The sequence below is a fragment of the Canis lupus genome, chromosome 3 (genome assembly GCF_011100685.1).
Source record: "Canis lupus familiaris isolate Mischka breed German Shepherd chromosome 3, alternate assembly UU_Cfam_GSD_1.0, whole genome shotgun sequence".
NCBI lineage: Eukaryota > Metazoa > Chordata > Mammalia > Carnivora > Canidae > Canis > Canis lupus.
The window spans coordinates 71,323,492-71,346,103 of NC_049224.1; the positions used below are offsets into that span (position 1 = coordinate 71,323,492).

A 22,612-nucleotide genomic window follows, 5' to 3' on the forward strand; every position below is an offset into this window, starting at 1 on the left:
ATGCCCATGAATGTAAAGGAGCAAGGCTGCTTTTTAGCCAGATGGAGGCAGGTCACTTGGCCTCTCCATGCACCTCATTTACAGAAATGCTTCCATCGCTGGAGTGGTTTGTATAGCTCAAGACCCCAAGGACTGCTGCAGGTGCGCATGTCTGTCCACGCAGGTGGCTGCTAGTCCTGAGTGGGAGCCACGTGCATCCCCGGGGTAGGAGCTGAAGAATCCATGCCATGCGTGGGGGGACACCGCACCATGCCAGGCAGGTCTGGGCTCCCTTTGGAAAGACTGTACTGTGGAGCTGTGTAGGCTTTGGGGGCACCCTGACTCCCCTGGTCCCTGGGCACGTTGGCCTGTGTGCACCCCCGTGTTAATCTCCTAGGCCACCATGACAGAGTAGCACAATGTAGTGACTTAACACCACCAAATGTGTTCTCTCACAAGTCTGGAGGCCAGAAGTTCAAAATCAGGGTATGGGCAGAGCTACACTCTCTCTAAAGGCTGCAGGGGGTGTCCTTCATGCCTAGTCCCACTTCTAGTGGCACCATCAGGCCTTGATGCCTTTGGCTTGCAGCTGCTTCCTCCTGTACCAGCCTCCTTCTCCACCTCGTGCTCTCCTGTCCCTGTCTCTGTGCCTATAAGCAGCCTTCTTCCAAGGACAGCACATATTGCTTTAGCACCCGTCCTATCCCAGTAGAACCTCAAAGACCCTGTTTCCAAATAAGATCACATTCACTATTACCAGGGCTTAGGACTTCAACACATTTTTTTAAAGATTTTATTTATTTATCCTAGAAAGAGAGAGCTAGCAGGCATAGAACAGAGGGGGAGGAGGGGAGAAAGAATCTGAAGCAGACACCATGCTCAGCTCAGAGCCCAGCTTAGGGTTCGATCCCACGACCCGTCAGCCAAGAGCCAGACGCTTAACCAACTGAGCCAACCAACTGAGCATGCACCCCTTGACACATGTTTGGGGGTTTTTTTGTATATATATTTTATTGGAGTTTGATATGCTAATATATAGCATAACACCCAGTGCTCATCACTGTCAAGTGCCCCCCTCAGTGCTCATCACCGAGTCAAACCACCCCCCTGCCCACCTCCCTTTCCACCACCCGTTGTCCATTTCCCAGAGTTAGGTGTCTCCCATATTCTCGACACATGTTTTTAAGGGGCATGATTCAACCCACAGCTGCCTATTCCCCTATAAAAATATTTATAATTATATTTTATAACAATATTGCTATGTAGATGAATATAGCTTCCAATGCTAGAAGTCCTTTTTTTTCTTTCTTATTTTAAAAGAAATCAAAACACCTTTGTAGCCCCTAGAAGTATTGTGGGCCCTAGGCCCTATGCCTGCCAAGCCTAATGCAGAAGCGGGCCTGGAGACACCTGCGTGTGAGTTAACGAAGGTGGGTGGGGTTCTGCACAGGCGTGCAGTATACATCTGGCATTCAGGCAGCCCCTAAGACGTGTGTTACAGAGCATTTGTCCTTGGCATTTGTTCTTGAAGAGGATGAGCACCTTTGCAGAGTGGTCTTGAAATTCTCTCCCCCGCCCCCAGCTCATCCCACTAATTAGGCCTAAGGAACATTCCAGCAATCGAGAAACCAACTTCATGATTTTCAACCCATATTCCATTCTAACATGACTTTTGAGTTGGATATAATGGCTTAAAATTGAGGCAAACCTCTTCATCTGCCAGGCTCCCCTTATAGGCACCCATAGGGTCAGGGCTGCTCCAGCCGTGTAGCCCACCCCGGCCCCAGGCATCGGCAGTCCCATTGAGATCAAGCTTTGTTCGTCATCACTCCTTTGTCATGGGTCCCTGGAGGGCGCTCCATCATTTACACCCACCTCTCTGCTCTTTGACAGAATGGACACCTCCATCAGTGCTTGGAGACTGTGCGGAAAGAATTCATCATATTCAACAGAGAGAAGTAAGTCCTCCACCAGCATCTGCTAGCAGAGCCCTCCCAGCTGGCAGCGGGGCTCCCGGGGGAGCGTGGTGGTCCCTGGCCCCCAGCGAAGCCAGCCAGGGTGCTGGAAGGGAAGCAGCCGGGGGCCCCTTGTGCTAATCCTGCCTCTGCCACTGGAGCCAGGCACTAACGCCACCTCGCTGGGCCCCGGGGTCTTCACGCAAAGTGGGCTAGCCGTGGCACGACCGAGCTGCACAGCGGGATGACGGTGCAGCGGGGCAGGCTCGCAGGTGGCTCAGTGCTCGGAGCTCTGGCTGGGAAGCGCCCAGTGACCCGAGGCAAGTTCCTTCGCTTCAGCTGAGCCCCCATTTTCAGCAATGACAAAATGGAAATCCCTCCCTTGCAGTGTGGTTGTCGTAAGATTAAATGAGGCTGTGGATACCATGCCTGACGAGGTCGGAGTCCTCATGAAGAGATTACTATTATTGTTATTATTTAATGGAGTGAGATGGTGTGGGCTGGCTGTGCAGGGACTCGGGACAACACCGGGTTAGATGGGGCTCGGATGGGGTCTGAGCTGGCCTCGGGACTGCCCAGGGGTCGGTCAGCAAAAGAAACAGCAGGCTCAGGCGAGGTCCTGGCAGGGTTACTGTCGGGCTCATTCAGCTGGGACCGACTCGGGGAGGGGTGGCGCCGAAGCCTGCAGGCAGGACTGGCAGCAGGCCAGATTCATTTGACCGACACCGAACTAGGCCTTGGGCTTCCAGAGGCCACCAGGTACCCTCCCTACTGTCCGGGAGAACAGATGGGTAAGTCCCAGCTGGAGCCCCATGCCGTCACCAGGCCTGCGCTGTTCTCGCTCAGCAGGTGACGGCAGCAGAGGCGGTGTGTGCCATGGAAAAACGGCCGCTCAGGCCTTGATAGCAGGTGCTGGGCTCAGCCTGGGTGTCAGGGAAGCTTCCCAAGGCACCATGTCCCTCCCCCACCCCCCCGAGTCCTGAGGAGTGAGGAGGAGAAGGGCATGGAGGGCCATGAATGAGGACAGTACACAGAAGGCAAAATGTAGGGACAGCAGCTAGTGAAGAAGTTGGACTTCAGGGACCATGCATGGGGGCAGGCCGTGGTGGAAGGTGAGGGACCCCACTCAGGGCTGTCTGGGTTCCAGCCATCAGGCTGCCGGGCAGGGCAGGGTCCCCATCGTCTGTGAGACGCTGGGACAGGCAAAGGAGCAGTGGCCTGTCACTTGTCCTGGGCAGCTATGGCTCTCTGACCAGGGGGTGCCCAGGTGAGCCCAGACACACACACCAGGCCGGAACAGCAGGCCTCACCGCTGGGGGATCACATCTGTCTGATCCCCCTGTTCTGGCAAGCAGAATGGGAAGGGCCTCTGTGACCACAGCCATCAGACCTGAGGAGGGTGGTGGCTGAGCTGTGGGTGGTTCCAGAGCTCGCCATCATTTCCCGGCCGAGGCCCACGGTCCCGCCCCAGCCTAGCAATCCGGCTCCAGGAAACTCTGCTCAAACAAGCTCAGGGACTGTGGACCACAGGCTCCAGGCAGCCTTGTTCTGGACCCTTCCTCCATTCAGACATGGACTGAGGGGTCCTCAGAGAGCACCTCTGGCGGACGTGAGCCTCTGGAAAGGCTGGGCAGTGACGGACCCAGGCAGGCAGCAGTGGCGTGTCCCACTGTGCTGTGTGCCCGAAGATGCTATATTTGGAATCCAGAGAATCCAAATTATTTACTTCTAAATGAAAATGATAACGAGACATTCCTCCTTGTGTCACTGATGGGTCATATCTGACTGCTTTGAGCAGGAACACCGACCGCCCCAGAGTGGCTTCAACCAGTATGATGTTCTTTCTCACGTGGAAAAGTGAATCAATCAGGGAAATGCAGTAGGATCGCCCAGCCGTGGGGAGGACCCCTTAGAGATCTGTGGCTGTGGATTTGAAGTGAGGCCGGCACAGTTAACAGGAGTTGGCAAAATAAAGAGAGCAGAGTCTTTTCCCAGACGGGGGGAGTCCAGGATCCACACGTGCAGAAGCCGCAGGAGACGGGAAAGAAGACGGCTGGCTGTAGGGGGTGTTGTGGGCTTGGGGTCGGGGCTGCGGTTCCTGTTCTTGTCTCCCTCCCTCTCTACTCACCTGAGCTGCACCCCCGCCCCGGGAGCCCCCGCTGGCTGGTAGGCTAGCTCCCACCTGCCACATGCAGCGATCCAGGTGGAGGGCCTGGCTGCGTCCCGCTGGATGCTGTCTGAGTGCCATGTCGACCCCTCCACGTCCAACCCTATTCCTGCTCCACGGTGAACGTGGGAAAGGAGCCACGTCACATCCAGCACAGTCCTTGCTGCTGCAATTCCTCATCTGTACAAATGCCTGTGAGGAGTCCCTTCATAAGGCACTTTGCCCCAAGCCAAGACTTTTCTTTTTAAACCAAGAAAAAAATGGGACCCCGTTCTGCAACCCTGTGTTTGAAGCACCTGCCACATGGACACTTGAGTAGCTGGAACGTTAAACCTTCCTATCTGACATCCGCCGCTGATGGCCAGTGGCCTGACCAGGGAGGGGATGCCGAGATGCTGAGCCGGGCTCCCCTTCATGCTGGCTGGGGCCACACACCCACCCCGGGCAGCCCAGGCCATCAGCTCACGGCAGATTGGCCGGCTCCACATGCACTGTTGCACGCTCCTGCTGAGCAGAGGGCCACAAAAGTGAATAGAAGGAGGCATCCCGGTCACAGGAGCACACATCACAATCCCTGGGGGACTGGGGGGGGAGGGGTGTTATTAGCATTTAGAATTGCTGCACCTGTTGTGGGTTGAATTGTGTCCCCTAAAAAGATACACTGAACTTCTAGCCTCTAGTACCTTAGAATGTGACCTCGTTTGGACATCAGGGTTGTTACAGATGTAATTATTTAAGATGATGTCATTTTGGAGTTGGGGGCTGGTCATCCAATATGACCGGTGTCCTAATAAGAAAGGCCCAGACACAGGGATAAAGCCACATGGAGACAGAGGCAGGAATGCCAGGGGCGCCAGCTGCCACCAGAAGCTGGGAGAGAGGCCTAGACCAGATCCTCTCTCAGCCTATAGGAGGAACCAATCCGTCCGCCACCCTGACGTCAGATTTCTGGCCTCCAAGAGGCAATACATTTCTGTTGTTGTAAGCCTCCCAGATGGTGGTGATGTGTTACAACACCTAAGAAAATGGATACTGCACCCTCTGAGTCAGAAGCTGAACAAATAGGCCTGGTGATCTGATGTTCTTGGTGTCGTGCAGATACCTCATAGTTTGAGAACTTCTCCTGAGAGACACCAAGTGTGCCCAAACAGGGCCTCCTCTGGTTGATTCTGAGCTGGTCATAAGAATCCCTAACACTGCAAACCGTCCAGCCCTCTGTCTTCCCTGCTATGGGGTAGAGACCTGCAGCTCTGAGCCCTTACGGGCTTAAGGGTGCTCCCAAGGACCTCGCCCCTGCACAGCTCCCTGGCCCCTGCACAGACCCTGTGTGCTTCCTCAGCTAGAATGCACTCTTGAGCAGAGAAAAGCTCCCCCAGCCCCTCTTGCAGTGAGGAAGTCATCCTCAGCATGTAGTGCCCAGGGGACACGGGTGGGCAGCAACCATACCAGCTCCTGTAGGGGATTCTCATTCAGTCCTTTAACAGAAAGCTGTAATCTTGGACTGGACCCTGAGTCCCCAAAGCAGATCTAGCAGGACTGGTGCCCTCAGGATGCTGTCAGCTAGCAGGGGTGATGCTGGGATGCAGACAGACACAGCCTGCTGTGGGGACGTGGAGGACATGCCCTGGGTCTGACTCTCTGGACCTTAGCTTCTAAACAGAGAGCAAAATTATAATTAGCACTGCCTAATTTTCTAGAAGCACAGCTTATTACTGTTTTATGGTCTCAACTGGCTGAAGGCCTCCACACCAGGTGAAACATCTGCTTCCAGGGCCTTGGCAGCTGACGCTTACACTAGTTTGAGAAATACTAATGGGTTGTGTCCTATTTTTGGCTAAAGATATGAGTGCAGTTTTTCCAAAAGGTCTTTTCAATAGCATATGACAGAGTTTTCCAGGATAAGGAGCCCCTGGTGAGAACGGAGTTTCAGGAGCTGAATTTTCTATCTGTGATATTTTGTAAAGAAGTCAACGTGCTTAAAATCACATTAAAGCTACATTTGAAGGCCCTGAAAACATTATATTTAAAAAATCGAATACTGCATTTGTTATACTTAATAGTATTATTAATAATAAGAGGTGACATTCATATGTGATTTTATGGTTTGAGAGCCTGTTTCTTTGATCTAGATTTCTCATCCTCGGTCCTATTGACATTTGGTGACTACTGACACCAATTTTTTGAGGCAGGGACTGTCCCTTGCATTGTAGGATGTTCACCAGCATCTGTGGCCTCTGCCCAGTACATACAGGTAGCACCTCTGTAGTTGTGACGATCCCAAACTAGCCTCAGACATTGGCCGATGTTCCCCAACAGGCAGGTCCCCCTGGTTAGGAGTCACTGCTTTGATCTTTACTTCCCACACTTCCTGAGGTGCGTATTATTAGTATTTCCAACATCCACAGCTCTGAACTGGAATATGAAGGACTTAAAGTCTAATCTTCCATCCCCTAGATTCTGGGCTCTTTGTGCTGCATGCGCTTTACCCCAGCTGTTTAGCAGATGTTTATTCAGGGTCAGATGCACAGCCAGGAGCAAGCCCCTGTTCCTCCTGGGGCTCACACTCCAGTACAAGTAAAAGCAGCTCACACTGCTCCTGTAATTGTGAGGGGGTGCTTTCTGCACGTGGTGTCTTTGAGGTGTCTCTCCAATGTATCCTGGTGGGGCAGTGGCTTGCATGGAGCAGAGGGCCATGGGGGCACACTTTCTTGGGGAGCCCACTCTATGCCAGGCAGTGTGTACATCCATCCTCTGAGCCAAGTACTTTTATTTCCACCTGCTGTAGGTGAAGAAGGGCAGGTTGAGGGCACATGGCTAAGAGGGGGCAGGACTGGGGTTCCAGGGAGGTAATCAGGCTCTGGATTTACCAAGCACTAAATCAAAATGCAAAACAGCCCCTTCCCTTGCACATTCAATGTTGAACAGCGGATTTCTACTAGCTGCGTAGATATGGTCTGTCGGTGAGCCCGGACACTACAGGTACAAGATTGTACAAATGAACATGACAGCAGTCTGTCCTCCTTACCCATCCTGAGACAGCACAACAGCAGCAAGCCACCGCCAGGCTCAGCTGGGGACAAGGATGTGATGCCTGGACCAAAGCCACAGAGAGATAAACAATCAAAACGTGTTTAAAAATCTGTGACCTCATCCAACCAGGTGGCCTCCCTGGAGGACCCCAGCAGGGAGTCAGGGGCCCTCTGTTGTGGCCTGGAGCCACTGGGGGATGGAGGCCAAGAAGCATGAAGTTATGATTCATTTCAGGCTTGGGGACTGGATGAACAGGGCAGACCCTCGTCCTACTGCCCTGTGCTGAGCACAGGGGCGGGGGTGATCCCAGCTTCTCTGTGCCTCAGGCTCCCCTTCAAGGGCCGGACTTGGTACCAGTGATCCTTGACTCTACAAGGTCTGTGCCACCTGCAGAGTTCCTTGACATCACTCTGATTTCTTCAGCACCCTGTGGGGAAGGCAGGGAAGGGTAAAGCCTGCATCTTGCAGATTAATCAGTAAAAGGGGGACCTTCTCCACTGGCACATCTCCTAGCCATGGCACATTCCCTAGCCCTATCACTAGGAAGAGGCCAACATCAAGGACCCTGCCTTCTGAAGTCAAGGCCAACCACATTTAGGTTCTCTCCAGTCTTTGAGATTCCAATTGTGTGGTCCACACGTCATTTATAGATGAGGATAGGCAGTCAAGAGAGCCAACAAACAGCTGAGAGCACCTCTATTCCAACCTATGGAGCTGGAGAGCACCCTGCAGCCATCTGCTCATTCCGTTCTCATTGCAGTTCTGTTCATAGGATTATTTTCTCCCGTTTCACAGTTAGAAAAACTGATAAAAGCCTACTTCTGACTCTTGTGGCATCTCTGAATCTCGGAAAGGCTAGAGGCTTTACTGCCCCGTGAGGTGAAGGGGAAGTTCCCAGGTGACCCTCCTTGGGTGAGGCCAGGCTTTCTGGGATCACTGCTCCACTAAGCCAGGTGGCACCTTCCCAAAGCCCAGGAAGATGGCCAGGGAGAACCAGCTCAGCGACCTGGAACAGCAGGAGGAACTTCAGCCACAGGTGAAGATGGCCAAGCAGGTGCTGGGATTGTAGAATCCTGATAGTTCTATGAAAACTCTAGATCAATCACCCGGGAGTCAGGGCCCTCTGCCAATTCCATCAAGGCAAAGTGCAGCCTGCTTGCGAAGTGGCTCCCAATCCTGGCACCTTCCCTGAAGCCAGTGAAAGACCCCGGAAAATACAATGTGGCGGATTTCTGGTGGGCTGAGGTGTGAGACGCCATCCCTGACATATGGCCCTGCATCCCCACAACCCGGCTTCTCTTAGAAGTGTCTGCTGTCATTGGTCTGCTCAGACTTTGATTATTTAAAGTCCCGTCTTCTTTCCCTTTCGACCGGTTCTCCACAGTGAGACAGAGGTACCCTGTTTTGTGGAGGAATATTTAGAGGCCTTATTAAATCTGTTATGGAATGAGGCTGTGTATGAATTTGAAAATTATAAATAGGATCTAATGGTCTGTTTTGAAATAAATATTGTTGCTGTTGTTGTAATCCTGGTCTAATTTTCTCTCTGTTACATCTAAATATCTCATTGCCAATCAAATGAAATAATACTATCACTATGTGACTATACTGCAAACCTGTTCTGTGCCAGGGGCATCTACATTTTATCTAAAAGAAATCCTCACCACAGCCTTGATTTGTAAATGTTGGCATCTCAGAGAAGGAGTCATTTGCCTGAGGTCAGCAGTCAGTGATTTACAGAGTTGGGATCCCATCTAGGTCCGGGGTGGCTCGATCTCGTGTTTTTATGACCACACTACTCTGGCTCTCACCTTTAACTTTTTATAAATGTCAAAACTAATTAAAATATCCAAGTGAAGCAAAGGAACGGCATTGCTCGGAAGGTATGGGAAAAAATGGAATATATACAGTAGGATGGTCTGAACCTACTGGGGGCAATTGGCAGCTTTTCTTAAGGCCCTTACTGACCATTTCCTCTACTGAACGCAGCTTGGGGGCTGCCCCCAGTCTTCCTATGGAGAAGCCTCAGATTTTCTGCCTGAAATGCCTTGTTTGTAGGTTGCCTGTGGATCTTAAAAGGATGTGATAAACTCCTGCACTGCCCCCACCCTCCACTGCTATATTTGAAAATCCAGTCTTTGCAGAAGTAATCAAGTCAAGATGATGTCAAACTGGATGAAGGACCATAAATCCAATGACTGGGGTCTCAAGAAGGACAAGGATGTCAAAGACAGGGGCAGAGACCAGAGTGATGCAGCCACAGTCCAGGGGTTGCCCAGGATTGCTGGCAACCACTGGAAGCTGGAAGAGACAAGGAAGGATTTTCCTACCAGAGCCCTCCTGACACCTTCATTGCAGACTTCTGGCCTCCAGAACTCGAGAGAATATATTTCACCCAGTGGCCAGTAGTTTGTCAGACAGCCCTGAGAAACACGCACACCTTCCAGGAATTAATCAAGGTTCCATGACTGGCAGCCATTTAACCCTTGATTCCTCCCAAATTTTAACCAGAATTTTCAGCCTGCCTATTAAGCCTCAGAAAAGTTATTTTATAAATATTGCAAAATAAATACAAGTTGCAGTGACTTTGAAAGTATGGGCATTTGACACATATATAAATTAGCGATACTTTAATAAATTTAATAACCATCCATGTACATCCCATTGCTTCACCTGGAAAAAGTGTGGCCCTGGGAGGTCATAGAGACAGGTGCCAGCATCAATGCAGGATTCTTGGAGACTGTCGTGGCTGCAAGTAAGGAACCAAAAAAGCAAGGTTAAACAGGATGCACTGGGAGGGGGCGCTCCTGTGGCCACAGGGAGGGCTGGGGTGCAAGAGGACCCCAAGGTCGCTGGCATCCAGGCCAGGATGCACTCATTCCTCCTCCCAGTGGTTTCTGCTTCTTTGCACATTGAAGCCATTTTCTTTTACTGTGAAGACACAGTATTGAAAGCTCCAGAGCCTCTCAGCTCTATCCCCAAACTCAAGAAAGTAGATGAAAGATGAAACAGAGAGAAAGTAAGAGAAGATTTTCCATATCTCAAATTCTAGCATCCCAGAGAATGGCTCTGATTGGCTCAGCTTGAGTCAGGTGACATTCCTGGACTAATCCAATCTAGCCAGCAGAGGAGGACTCTGATTGGTACACCTTGGGTCAAGTGCCTGCCCTTTCCCAATCAGTAGCTAGGAACCAGGGAGGTGAGATCTATAAAAGGGCAGCAGCTGCTGTCAGAGGGCAGAGGTGACATAATGTCAGTCCTCTCCGCCGGGAGAGTGGAGTTGGCAATGTCGGGTTAACTGAGTCCAAGGAGTGACAGATAGTGAGGGCTAGAGACACCTGCACCCCAATGTTTATAGCAGCAATGTCTACAATAGTTAAACTGTGGAAGGAGCCTCGGTGTCCATGGAAAGATGAATGGATAAAGAAGGTGTGGTCTATGTATGCAATGGAATATTACTCAACCATTAGAAAGGATGAATACCCACCATTTGCTTTGACATGGATGGAACTGGAGGGTATTATGCTGAGTGAAGTAAGTCAATCGAAGAAGGACAAACATTACATGGTCTCACTCATACGGGGAATATAAAAAATAGTGAAAAGGATTATAGGGGAAAGGAGAGAAAATGAGTGGGAAAAATTAGAGAGGGTGACAAAACATGAAAGACTCCTAACTCTGAGAAACGAGCAAGGGAGGTGGAAGGGGAGGTGGGCGGGGAGATGGGGTGACTGGGTGATGGGCACTGAGGGGGGCACTTGACGGGATGAGCACCGGGTGTTATGCTATATGTTGGCAAATCGAACTCCAATAAAAAATATACCAAGAAAAATAAATAAAAAGATAGTGAGGGCTAGGGCAGATGAATAAAGAAAACACAGGCGATCCCATTGGCTTCCCATCTGACCTCCTCTTCTTCTGGGCAGGTGAAACACAGTAACTGTACCTGGATGGGGGCAGGAAGGGTAAGGGGATGGACAGGGCTGGCTGCCCAGGCAAAGAGATGGGCAACCCCCTAACTCAGACCTCTCAACCTTCAAAGAGCTCATTCTTGTCTGGAGCCACGGGGTTTCCCCATAGGAACTCTGCATTCCAGAACTGCACTGAGGGCATTGGTCACCCACAGAACAGTGTCTGGATCTCCAGATTCCCCCTGTCAAACCCCAAATCTCAGGGGCTTACAACAAAGGTTTGTTTCTTACTCATGCTATATGTCTACAGAGGTCATGTGAGGGGGTGCTGCTCCCACATCACCCTCATCCTCCTCACCCTAGGACCCAGCCTGAAGGAAGCAGCATTTCTGGAACATCACAGTGACAGAGGAAAGAGACTTTGAGAGGGTCTGGCATCGGCACTGCTTCAGCCTGCTGGTGGCATTTCTCCTCACTCTCTCGTTGGGCAGAACTATTCCCACGGCCTGCCCAGCCCCAGAGCCCGGAACTGAGATCCCTCCAGGTGCAGGGAAAGGGGCAGGTCACACTGGGGAGCACTATGAGGAAAGCCCACCCATTAGGCCTTTCTTGTGCACCCAAGTCAAAGGGGACCCAACATGTCTCACCCGCAAGGCAGCTCGAACACAGATTATCAGCCTCACCTCTAAATCTAGAGAGAAATCTGCTCATGCAGGTGTGCAGGCAGAGACACGAGGCTGGGAAGGTGGGAAGAGCAAAGTCCTCCCCTTGAGCCTGAGCTCAGGTCTGACAAGTGATGTGACCTACCACCAGCTGCTCATCTTTGGGTGTCCTCTTCTCGTCCTCACCAGGGGTATTGTGAATTCTTCTCCAGGAGGTGGACGTAGGTATTCAGTGAGGAGGTGTTGAATGGGAACACGCTCAGTACATCTCAGTCTCCATCACTCAGAAACCTGAGGCTGCCAACCCTTCCGTTTCCCCGAGTGATCTGTTTGCAAAGGGACGTAGAGGGGGAGACACAGTAAGGTAATCCGCTGCATCTTGCCAAATCCCCCCCTGGTATAGCGGGCCCCATCCAAAGGCTCCCTCAAATACGTTTGCTTTAGGCAACAGCAGATAAAACTGACGGAATTTTAATGCTTCTGGCCAGAGGCTGTTATTGAATTTGTGAGATAAGGATGGCACACAAGGCGATCTTCCCAGTAAGTGATGAGGTTCGAAAGCAGAACGGCCGGTTGTACTGAGTTTTCACTTAAGGAAGAGTCTTTCTGATCTTGTGGGAGCCTGGAAGATGTTTTCTCAGAATCCCAGAGGAAATACTCCAAGGAGACACGACTTGAAAGGGCCCTCTGTGTCCCACTGCTCCCACACACTGGCTAGCGCAGTGGATTGGGGCTTCACGGAAGCAGGGTTTCCACCTGGGCTCCACAAGAGAGGGGAAAGGGGGAGACCATTGGGGACAGGGCGACCTCAGCAGGGACAGCGACCTTACAGTGCTCTCAGCTGCTCAAGGAGACCATGCAAGGAGGGCAGTTAGATGCCCTAACTTAACTCCCCTTGCTCCTCCTGACCCCTGTGGAGGCTCCCCACTGGCAATGCGAGCTGAAGCTGGGGGCTTGGGAGCCTTTGATAAGCACCCTTCCCTCCCACAAGTTAGACTCCCAAGCCCTGAGCAGCGGGACTGAGTGAACCCAGGGGACGATGGGAGATGGTCAGCCCAGAGGGCGTCCAAGAATTGAAGAGAGAGAATAATTCTAGAAAACACATCAAAGGCCAGAAGGGGAGCAGCTGTCACACAGCAGAATCCTCAGTTTCTTTTCTAGGTGGAAGAAGTTTCTAAGGGTCTGAGCTCTTCCCCCGTGCAGGGGGTCGTCTTGGGGGGGGGGAGGACAGCAGGGTTCTGCTGAGAGTGGTCTGCTTAGGGATGCTAGAGAAGGGATTTCTCAGTGTACACACAGGGGACTGCTTTCTTCCCGTCAACAGCCGCCTCCCGACCCTAACCTGATAACCTTCGCTCAGTTGGGTATGTGACCTTCCAGAACTTTTTTTTTTTAAGATTTTATTTATTTATTTATTTATTTATTTATTTATTTATTTATTTATGAGAAACAGAGAGAGAGAGGCAGAGACAGGCAGAGGGAGAAGCAGGCTCCCTGTGGGGAACCCGACACGGGACTTGATCCCAGGACCCGGGATCACAACCTGAACCAAAGGCAGACACTCAACCACTGAGCCACCCAGGCGTCCCCAGAATTCTCTTCCAACTTCAACTCTGGTTTTTATGAACCACAGGGAAGCATTATACATAACAGCTAAGAACACAGACTCTGTTGTCATGCTGCCTGGCATTGAATACTGACACTTGCTCGCTTTGTGACCTTGGATCTCACATTAGTGCCTCAGTCTCCTCATCTGCACAATGGGATGTAAATATCTACTTTCTACGGTGGTTGTTAGGACAAGTGAGTTAACACAGGTTAAATACTTAACAGCCTTTGCCACATAATCAGCACTACCCAAGTGTTTGCTAATATAATTCATTGTATACAAAATTATCAGACCATATCCATTAAGTGCTGTGTCAAACATCATTTTGCCTTGACATTTTTTTGCCTTAATATTTTTTTAAAGATTTATTTATTTATTCATTCAGAGAGACAGAGACATAAGCAGAGGGAGAAGCAGGCTCCATGCAGGAAGCCCGACGCGGGACTCGATCCAGGGTCTCCAGGACCATGCCCTGGGCTGCAGGCGGCCCTAAACCGCTGTGCCACCAGGGTTGCCCTGCCTTAATATTTTTAATTAACACATTCACACACAGTAACAACCTATCCCAACTCCCTCAGCTACAAGAGAAAAAGCTCCATGCACGTTAGCTCATGTGAATTGTTGCCCACAAGGGCCATGACTCCCCAGTTCTGCAAATGGCAATCCAATTTTTGTCCAGCTAGGACACCCTGTTGCTTCATTTAATTACAACAGCCTTCTTTCCCCCTTGGGATGTTGGCACAACCTGCCAACCTGGGCAAACACCCTGCTAATAAAAGATGGGCATTTATTCCTTTGTTGGCGCACCCATCCTCCTGGCACCTGTGGTTTGTGTACCTGCCAAGGGCTGGGTGCTGTGCTGGGTGTTGTGAAGACACAGATGCCATGCTGTGGCCCCCTCCAGTGGGTGAGAGACACACAATAAGACAGGAGACCTGGTTCAAGTCTCCAGTTCCATGTCCTGGCCTTCCCTGGTTTGTGAGCTCCTCGGCAGTGCGCCACAACTGCTGGGGGTGGATTCTCTCTTACTCAGCCTGCTGTCCTGTTCCATCCACTTCTGGGTCCTGACCCTCAGCCACTCTATATATATCCCATTCCAGCACGTCCTCTCCCTCCTCTTCTGCCCTGACCCCTCTCCACCCAGAAAGTGGCCTGCAGAGCCATCTCTGGGGACCCCCTTGCTGGGAGACATTCATCAGAATTATGGCTGCAAGTTAAGTTTTACTCATTGATCCTCAGTTTCCCCATCTGCAAAAGGAGAGTATCTGCACATTGTGATCATCATCTTGAAAATAGTTGCCCTTTGCCTGGGTGGCTCAGGTGGTTAAGCATCTACCTTTGGCTCAGGTCATGGTCCCAGGGTCCTGGGATCGGGCCCTAGGTCAGGTTCCCTGCTCAGTGGGGAGTCTGCTTCTCCCTCTGCCCCCCAACCCTCCCAGCCTAGCTCATGTGCTCTCTCTCAAATCAATAAATAAAATATTTTTTAAAGAAATAGCTGCCCTTGCCCGGGTGGCTCAGAGGTTTAGCATCGCCTTCAGCCCAGGTTGTAATCCTGGAGACCCAGGATTGAGTCCCACGTCAGGCTCCCTGCATGGAGCCTGCTTCTTCCTCTGCCTGTGTCTCTGCCTCTCTCTGTGTCTCTCATGAATAAATAAATAAAATATTTTTTAAAAATAGCTGCCCTTTATAAAGGACCTGCTACAGGACAGACAGACAGCACACAGTGGTTCATGTTCTTCTGTCCCTGTGTTACAAGTGAGGAGAGGGGGGTTTGAAGAAGTGTGTGCCCAGCCCCTAGGCCAGTGATGGCAAAGCTGGGCCCCTGGGACGGCCAGCCCTGCACTCCCCCACTACACCACTCTGCCCCTCCATCCACGTTTCTGCACGAGCCAGGAAACATCCACAGGGAGAGCCAGTGGAATGCTGGGAATAGGTGTGAAAGCAGTTCGTGCTGACTTCATAAACGAAAACCGGGCTCTCACAGCAGAGGCCAGGCCTCGCCTCCGGAAAGTGCATAGCAGATGAGTGTTGGTATTAAGTGGACTCCATCCTGCGTGTGTGAAGTAGCTGGAGTTGCAATTTGATTGCTAATCATTTTATTTTACTCTTCTGAAATATTTTGCCTTTGAAAAATGCCTCGAGCCTGATTTATTACAAATTTTAATGTGTGTCCTACTCTCCTTGGTAGAGGTTCAGTGTCTCAGAGCGCTTCCTTCTGGCATCTGATGGTGGAGTTTGAGAGATTGAGGGAACTTGTGGCTGTCACTCAGAATTCCGGCCACAAAGCTGAGAATTAATGTGATAAGTTGGCTGAGAAAATTAAACGTTCCTGCCATTGCAGAGATAACCGGCCAATTTGCATCAGCAGACTTGAGCTCTGCCTAGTAGGATATGTAAAATCCTTTTTCATTTCCTCTTGAGTTACAGATAACTGGACTGTGGGCTAGTCATGGAGGTGAGCTCTCAGGGCCACAGTCATAATGGTTTCATATCCGTCTTGGTTCGAAGATTCCTATTTAAGCAACATGAGCCTTTTAATTCCTTTGGAGCATGGAACGATTTTTCCATGCTCATCCCTTCCCCCCAGGTTAGGATTGAATGGCACAGGAGTAGAAAGAGCAGGGGTCTTGGAGAACGATATCCCTGGGTCTGAATCCAAACTCCCAAAGTCACATAGCTAATAAGTTGTGGACCCAGGGACAGGAACAGCCTGGCTCTAAGCCGAGGCCTTGTGCTATGCTGCTTCCTTCCAGCAGAAACTTTGTCACAGTGGATATTCACTGTTTGAATATGTCTGGTCCTGCTCCACGCAGCCCCTTCAACTGTGAGCCTCAGACAGTAGGGGAGTGAATGGGTGGGTGAGTGGATGGAAGGTGGAAGCACATTGATAAGATGGGAGGATAGTGGAGGATGGCTGGTTGGATGGATGGGTGGATGGGTGGATGAGCAGAAGATGAATAAATGATAGATGGGGGAGGTGGATGGGGAAATGGAGGTAAATGGGAAGATCAACAGATCTGTATATAGTGAATAGATGAAATGGATGGATGGACAGGTGAATGGGTGGATAATGAGATGAATAAGGACTAAGGGGGAGGATGGATGGATCGATAGATGCGTGGATGATGCATGGATGAGGTAGATGGGTGGGTGTGTATATGGGAGGTGGATGGGTGAGTGGTAAATAGGTAAGTGGATGAGGAGTGGACAGATGGGTTTGGGAATGGGACAAATGAGTGGACATGGAAGTGGGTGTATGGGTGGGTGGGTGTATGGATGGATGGGATAGATGAATGGGCAGATGGGTAAGTAAGTGGATGAATGTAGGGATCAGTGCATAGAAAATGGGCAGATGAGTGGATGGAGAATGGATGGTGAATGGTTGGTGGGTGCGTGGGGGTGCAGATGTAGTGAGAAGAATGCAGGCCTTGGTGCCTCCCAGAACTGGATTAGAATCCCAGCTCCATGTGCTATAGGTGGATGGGTGGAAGCCTATAGAAAGGTCCTTCTTTCTGGATTCAGCCACCTTGGTTCACCCTGAATCTGATGATAGGTTGCCAAGGGGGGATGACCCATACTGACTCATACCTCATTTAATTAATGCTGTAGGGTCCAGTACTCATGGTCACATTATTTTATGTATACATAAAATATGTATGGTGACTTCAAACTGCTAGTTCTACTCTTTAAATAAACTCTGGCCAAAAGAAGCCAAAGTACGTAAACCATCAGCTCCAGAGGATGCTGGTCCATGCTGAACTGTTCTGCTCTACTTTCTTACCTGACTTATGTCCCTTCATTTCAAATCCCTGTCCCTCCCTCCGGCTACCCCCATTCCATAGCAATCCTTAAAGTCCAGCTCAAATGCTGCCTCCTGCAGGAAGCCTTCCCTGATCTACACAAGACTTCTGCATCCATCTCTCTCTCATCCACTCTGTATTATGCAACCTTTGAAGCTATATTTCGGGTCAGAGAAGTACAAGAGTCTAGAGACAGCAAGGCTATCTATGCTATGTTTGAGCACTTAAAATCTTTTTTTTCTCATTCTCTTTTTTTTAATTGAAGTTCGATTTGCCAACATATAGTATAACACCCAGTGCTCATCCCATCAAGTGCTCCCCTCAGTGCCCATCACCCAGTTACCCCGACGCCCCACCCACCTCCCCTTCCACTGCCCCTTGTTCGTTTCCCAGAGTTAGGAGTCTCTCATGTTTTGTCACCCTCTCTAATTTTTCCCACTCATTTTCCTTCCTTTCCCTTTCACTATTTCTTATATTCCCTGTATGAGTGAGACCATATGATGATTGTCCTTCTCCGGTTGACTGGCGTCACTCAGCATAATACCCTCCAGTTCCATCCACGTCGAAGCAGGATATTTGTCATTTCTAGTGGCTGAGTAATATTCCATTGTATACATAGACCACATCTTCTTTATCCATTCATCTTTCGATGGACACCGAGGCTCCTTCCACAGTTTGGCTATTGTGGACACTGCTGCTATGAACGTTGGGGTTCAGGTGTCCCCAGTGCATCTGTATCTTTGGGGTAAATCCCCAGCAGTGCAATTGCTGGGTTGTAGGGCAGGTCTATTTTTAACTCTTTGAGGAACCTCCACACAGTTTTCCAGAGTGGTTGCACCAGTTTGCATTCCCACAAACAGTGAGCACTTAAAATCTTAATGGGATTCACCTCTATCCTGTGATATACCCAGAGAATTATGTGGCATTACAATTGTGAACCAAACAGGGAGGTTCTACTTTGGAAGTACAGGCATTTCTCATTTAGTTTCTTAGCCATTTGAGTTTTCCCTAGTTTTGATCTGAGTTTCATTCCAGAGGTACCTCCTAAAGTAGAGGGGAGGACAGAGAAGGGACAGGAGAGGGAGCTTCCTGAGCAGTTCCCAGCCCTGCCCGGGAAGTCCGACCACCCCCTCTGCTGGTACTAGACTCTCCCTCCCCCACTTACTTTATCCTCTGGGTCCCAACCTGTCTTGTGGATGAATGTTGACCCTAACCACCTTTCCCCTTCTGGCTACCTGGATAGCCACAAGCCTTGGGGACAAAGGGGCTGCACACCAGGGCTTCGTCCCTGTGGGAAGACAAAGGGTGGGAGGCAGTGGCCACCAAGTTTGCGGTCTTCAAAATACTGTGTTGCTGCTGCTACTTCAGCATTTCCTGAAGGACTCACTCAAATCCTGACATAATTGCAAACACCAGAGAATCCCACTCAGCACAAGCATGCGTGCACACACTCACACATAGGTCCTGTGACCCGTCAAGGCCACGGACTGTGTGGTAGTCATCCGGGGATCATCTGCAGTGCCCTGGAAGCGTGTGTTTGCTGAGTGAAGTGGCTCTTTCACACACATCAGGCAGCAGGTCTGTGCTCTGTTTGACAGAACCGGCTTATGTGAGAAGTAAATTTGGGCTGAAACCTGTGTCTTTCAGAACAGGCAAGACTGTGGCAATCTTATTATTTCCAGCCCCACAGTAGGGCTGGAATCATCTCTCTGATGATTCCCTTAGCCTTCTCCAAGTGAATGGTTTAATCCTAGGTTCCATAGGAAGGCTAAGTCCCGGAAGACAGCAGCTGGACCAGCGGTGCCTGAGTAGCAAGTACTGAGAGCTGTGTTTTTCCTGTTCTCAGACTTCTTGCTCCTTCCCTACATGTCTCCATTTTATTTTTTGCCTGCCCCATGCACACAGTGACAGTCGTGGGATAGTGCGTGAACCTGAACTTGCAGGTCACAAGGAGAAGGCTCTTGACATCTTAGATCACATGGAGGGTGAGCAGCGGGCCGGCTATTAAGAAATGCAATGTTTAGAATCATGTTCCCTTAACAGTTTGTCGTGGACCATTTCGTAAGGCTGGGTGCTCATCTGTTTGGGTATTTATTTAGTGGATAATTCAATTGGTGTCCATGGCCCCATTGAGACAGTAAACTCCATGAGGACAGAGAAGATGACTCTTCACTCTGCTGGCCAGGGTTTCCCCTGCTCCCTGCCTTGGTGGCTGGTACATCAGTGGGCATTCAATGCATCCACACAAATGAATGATGTGTGGGGCTCATCGCCTACCCTGATGGCGTGAGAACTTAGGCAAATTACAAGCTTGATCTCCTGTAGACCTCACAGGGAGCCATTGGGTGGGAATTGTCATATCCATTATATAGATGGAGAAACTGAAGCTGTGTGTGTTAAATATCTCACAGGAGTGCACCTGACCCAGGCTTTGACCCCAGGCCTGCCTGGCTCCGGGGTACCACACTCTGGGCCAGGGAAAGCATGGGCTGAGGGCTTCCATGCACACCAGGGCCTCGTCCCTGTGGGAAGACAAAGGGTGGGAGGCGGTGGCCACCAAGTTTGCGGTCTTCAAAATACTGTGTTGCTGCTGCTACTTCAGCATTTCCTGAAGGACTCACTCAAATCCTGACACAATTGCAAACATTAGAGAATCCCACTCAGCACAAGCATGCGTGCACACACTCACACATAGGTCCTGTGACCCGTCAAGGCCACGGACTGTGTGGTAGTCATCCGGGGATCATCTGCAGTGCCCTGTTTGCACCAATGCATCTCCTGAGCCTCCCACTGCCCTCTGCTCCACGTCACCATCTCACATCTGTGCTGTGCTTGTTTGCAGGCTGAGGAGGCAGCAGGGGCAGGGCGGCCAGCTCTTGGACACAGAGGGCCGAGAGGGGAGCCAGACCCAGGGCAAGCTCCAGGACGGGTGCAACAACAACATTCTAGCCCATGCCTGCTCCCGCGGCTGCAGCAGCTAAGCCACCACCTACAGCACCTGCCGGGACTGCACAGATCGTCCTGCCCACCGAAAGCCCCTCTCTGTGCCACGATGGTCCCAGTCTCACCCCTGATGACATCAAATGCAGAGAGAGCCCTGAGCTTGTTGCCAAGAAGCCCGGGTTCTGGACCCAGGTGCCTGACAGATTCTCTGCGTGACTTTGGACAACCTTGCCCTTCCTGTGCCTGTTTCTGCATCTGCCAAAGGGGTGAAAACAGCTGTGTCCCACCTCTAACCACAAGGTTATTGGGAGAAACCAGATGGGTAGCAGACATGCAAAACCTGTGACATGAAATTGTTTACACAGTCAAACTACAACCTTGATATTTGAAGTGTGCTCCCATCCCACAAAGCAATTAGGCCATCCCAACTTTGCAGTTTGGTCCATCATGGTGCATCACATAGTACTTTCGAAAATGCAGCCCAACGGCAGAATAAACATCTCTGAGCCTGCCCTTCCGATTGGGAACACGATTCCCAAACCCTGGAGCAAAACCTGAAGAGTCCTCGTTTACCTTCCCTGCGGGGCCAGTCTTTCTGACCCTCGAAGAGGGTGTGGCCTGCACATCAGCCTGGTCCCCTGGGTCTCAATGCTGCAGGTGCATGGCTGCCCTTATTCCCAGAAGACTGCTTCCCACCCATAATTTCAGCAGCTCCCTACCCCCACCTCATACCCTGTGCAGGGATGGCAGGCAGATGCCCCTCGGAAGGACAAGACACTAACCATCAGTCACTCCTCTTGAGTGCCATCAGAGTTCTTCCCAAAACCCAGTCCCACAGCCAAATTAAGTCCCCACCCTCCTTCTAGATGTTTTTCCTGTGAAGGGTGTGAAGTGGTCTCCTCAGCATTGTCTTAAAGAGGGTCGCCAAATGGCATTGATGAGGTGGCCCAGTATAGATGAGTAAAGAAGCATGGGTGACTAGAACAATTCACTCTAGAAGGATGGTGGACTCACCCAAGGAATGACATGTTTGGGGAGCACTCGCCCTCTGAATGCGGAGAAGCTGTAGCACCAGGGACAGAGCTCAGACGTGGAGTCAGGCTCGTTGAGAATCCAGCCCTGCTGTTTACTAACCAGAAGACCTTAGGCAAACTGCATAATCACTTATGTATCATTTTCTTGTTCTAAAGTGGTGATGATAAAACCAGCCTTGCAGGATCATTATAGGGTTCAACAGCATCCGGTGCGTGACGCACCTGGCATGCACCACTCACTAAACTTTAGCCACATTTTGTGGGCATCACCATCATCATCTGAAGAAACTTTGGTCTGTCACCCATTTGGCAGGTCACTTTCTGTAGAAACAAGCTTGGTGTTTAGGATTCCTTGAACTTTTCTTCCTGGAGTCTTCTTCAAACTCTGTCTACCCCTATTCAAGTTTGTTTTTATTTTTTTCTCCCAACTTCTGGTTTTTACTTTTTACATCATGAATCAATCAATCCTTGGGGCTGTCAATGTCATCTTAGACGTCTTAAGAGAATCATTTTAATGGATGGTGTGGTTTTGTATTTTTATTTTAAAAACAGGAAATGGTCATTATTTTCCTCCTTTGAACCAAGCTTATTTCTCAATTGTGTTGCCCACGTTAAGTCTACTTGTCTTGCACACTTGTCATTCTGTGTCCCCCATCGGCACTGTTCTGTTCCCTCTAGGAAATCACAGGGCTGCTCCTCTCTTCACTATGACCTGGGCAGCACTTCAGATTCCTCACTGGGCTGAGTTCATGAATTAGGGGGCAGGAGCTGGAAGCAGCCCAAGAGACACTGGATTTCCTGGCTGTGTTTGAATCAGTGTTGTTTCTTGTTCAGAATAAACTATTTCTTGGACATTCTTTCTTACAACTTTGTTTTTCTGTGGGGTTGGGTGAGATGGGCAATGTTCCTCTGAGTCAAAAGGCTGAAGCTGAATTAGGAACAGAGAGATGGGAAGGGAAGGACTTTAGTTGGTGATGTCTTTACTCACCAAATAAAACCAAACTTGGCAATTCAAGGCTCCATTCAACTTGATCACAATTTGTATTATTATTATTATTATTATTATTATTATTACCACTTTGAACATCATCATAATTATTATTTTTCAGTATAAAGGTATGATCTACTTATTAGGGGAAAAAACACAGAAAATTTTCCACCTAGAGAGAAACACTCTTAAAATGTCAAATTACAGCACACATGTGGGTGCAACCAACCAACATTTGCTTTATAACACAGACTTCTTGATTTCCTGCCTCCCTGCTTTTGTCCACCCTGTCATCCTATGTATGATGCCTTTCAACTCCCATCTTTGCACATCAAAATTAATGCTTCTCAAGGGTCAGTTCTACCTCTTTCATGATGCCTTCTGGTCTCCCAGCAGCACTAACCCAAGCCATGTAATCTCTTCCATGTACTTGCTCATACATTTTCTGTAACTTTCTCTTGGCTCTGATGACCACCAACTGCGCAGTAGGGCTACTTTTGTCCATGGCTCATCCTCCTTGCCTTCAAGCCCCTTAGA

General features: G+C 50.1%; 1 protein-coding gene across 2 annotated transcripts in view; it reads left to right on the forward strand.

Annotated features, from left to right (window-relative positions):
• Nucleotides 1-21,944, forward strand: part of STK32B (serine/threonine kinase 32B) — a 385,550-nt gene extending 363,606 nt beyond the window's left edge. Inside the window, exons 11-12 of one of the 2 annotated variants that reach the window (XM_038533402.1) lie at nucleotides 1,873-1,937; nucleotides 19,953-21,944. In XM_038533402.1, the coding sequence (XP_038389330.1) occupies nucleotides 1,873-1,937; nucleotides 19,953-20,091 (204 nt within the window). In that variant the 3' untranslated portion in view covers nucleotides 20,092-21,944. Of the gene's footprint in view, nucleotides 1-1,872; nucleotides 1,938-2,099; nucleotides 2,367-19,952 lie in introns of those variants that run through there. The other variant, XM_038533403.1, reaches the window with a different exon arrangement.
• Nucleotides 21,945-22,612: the final 668 nt, after the last annotated feature.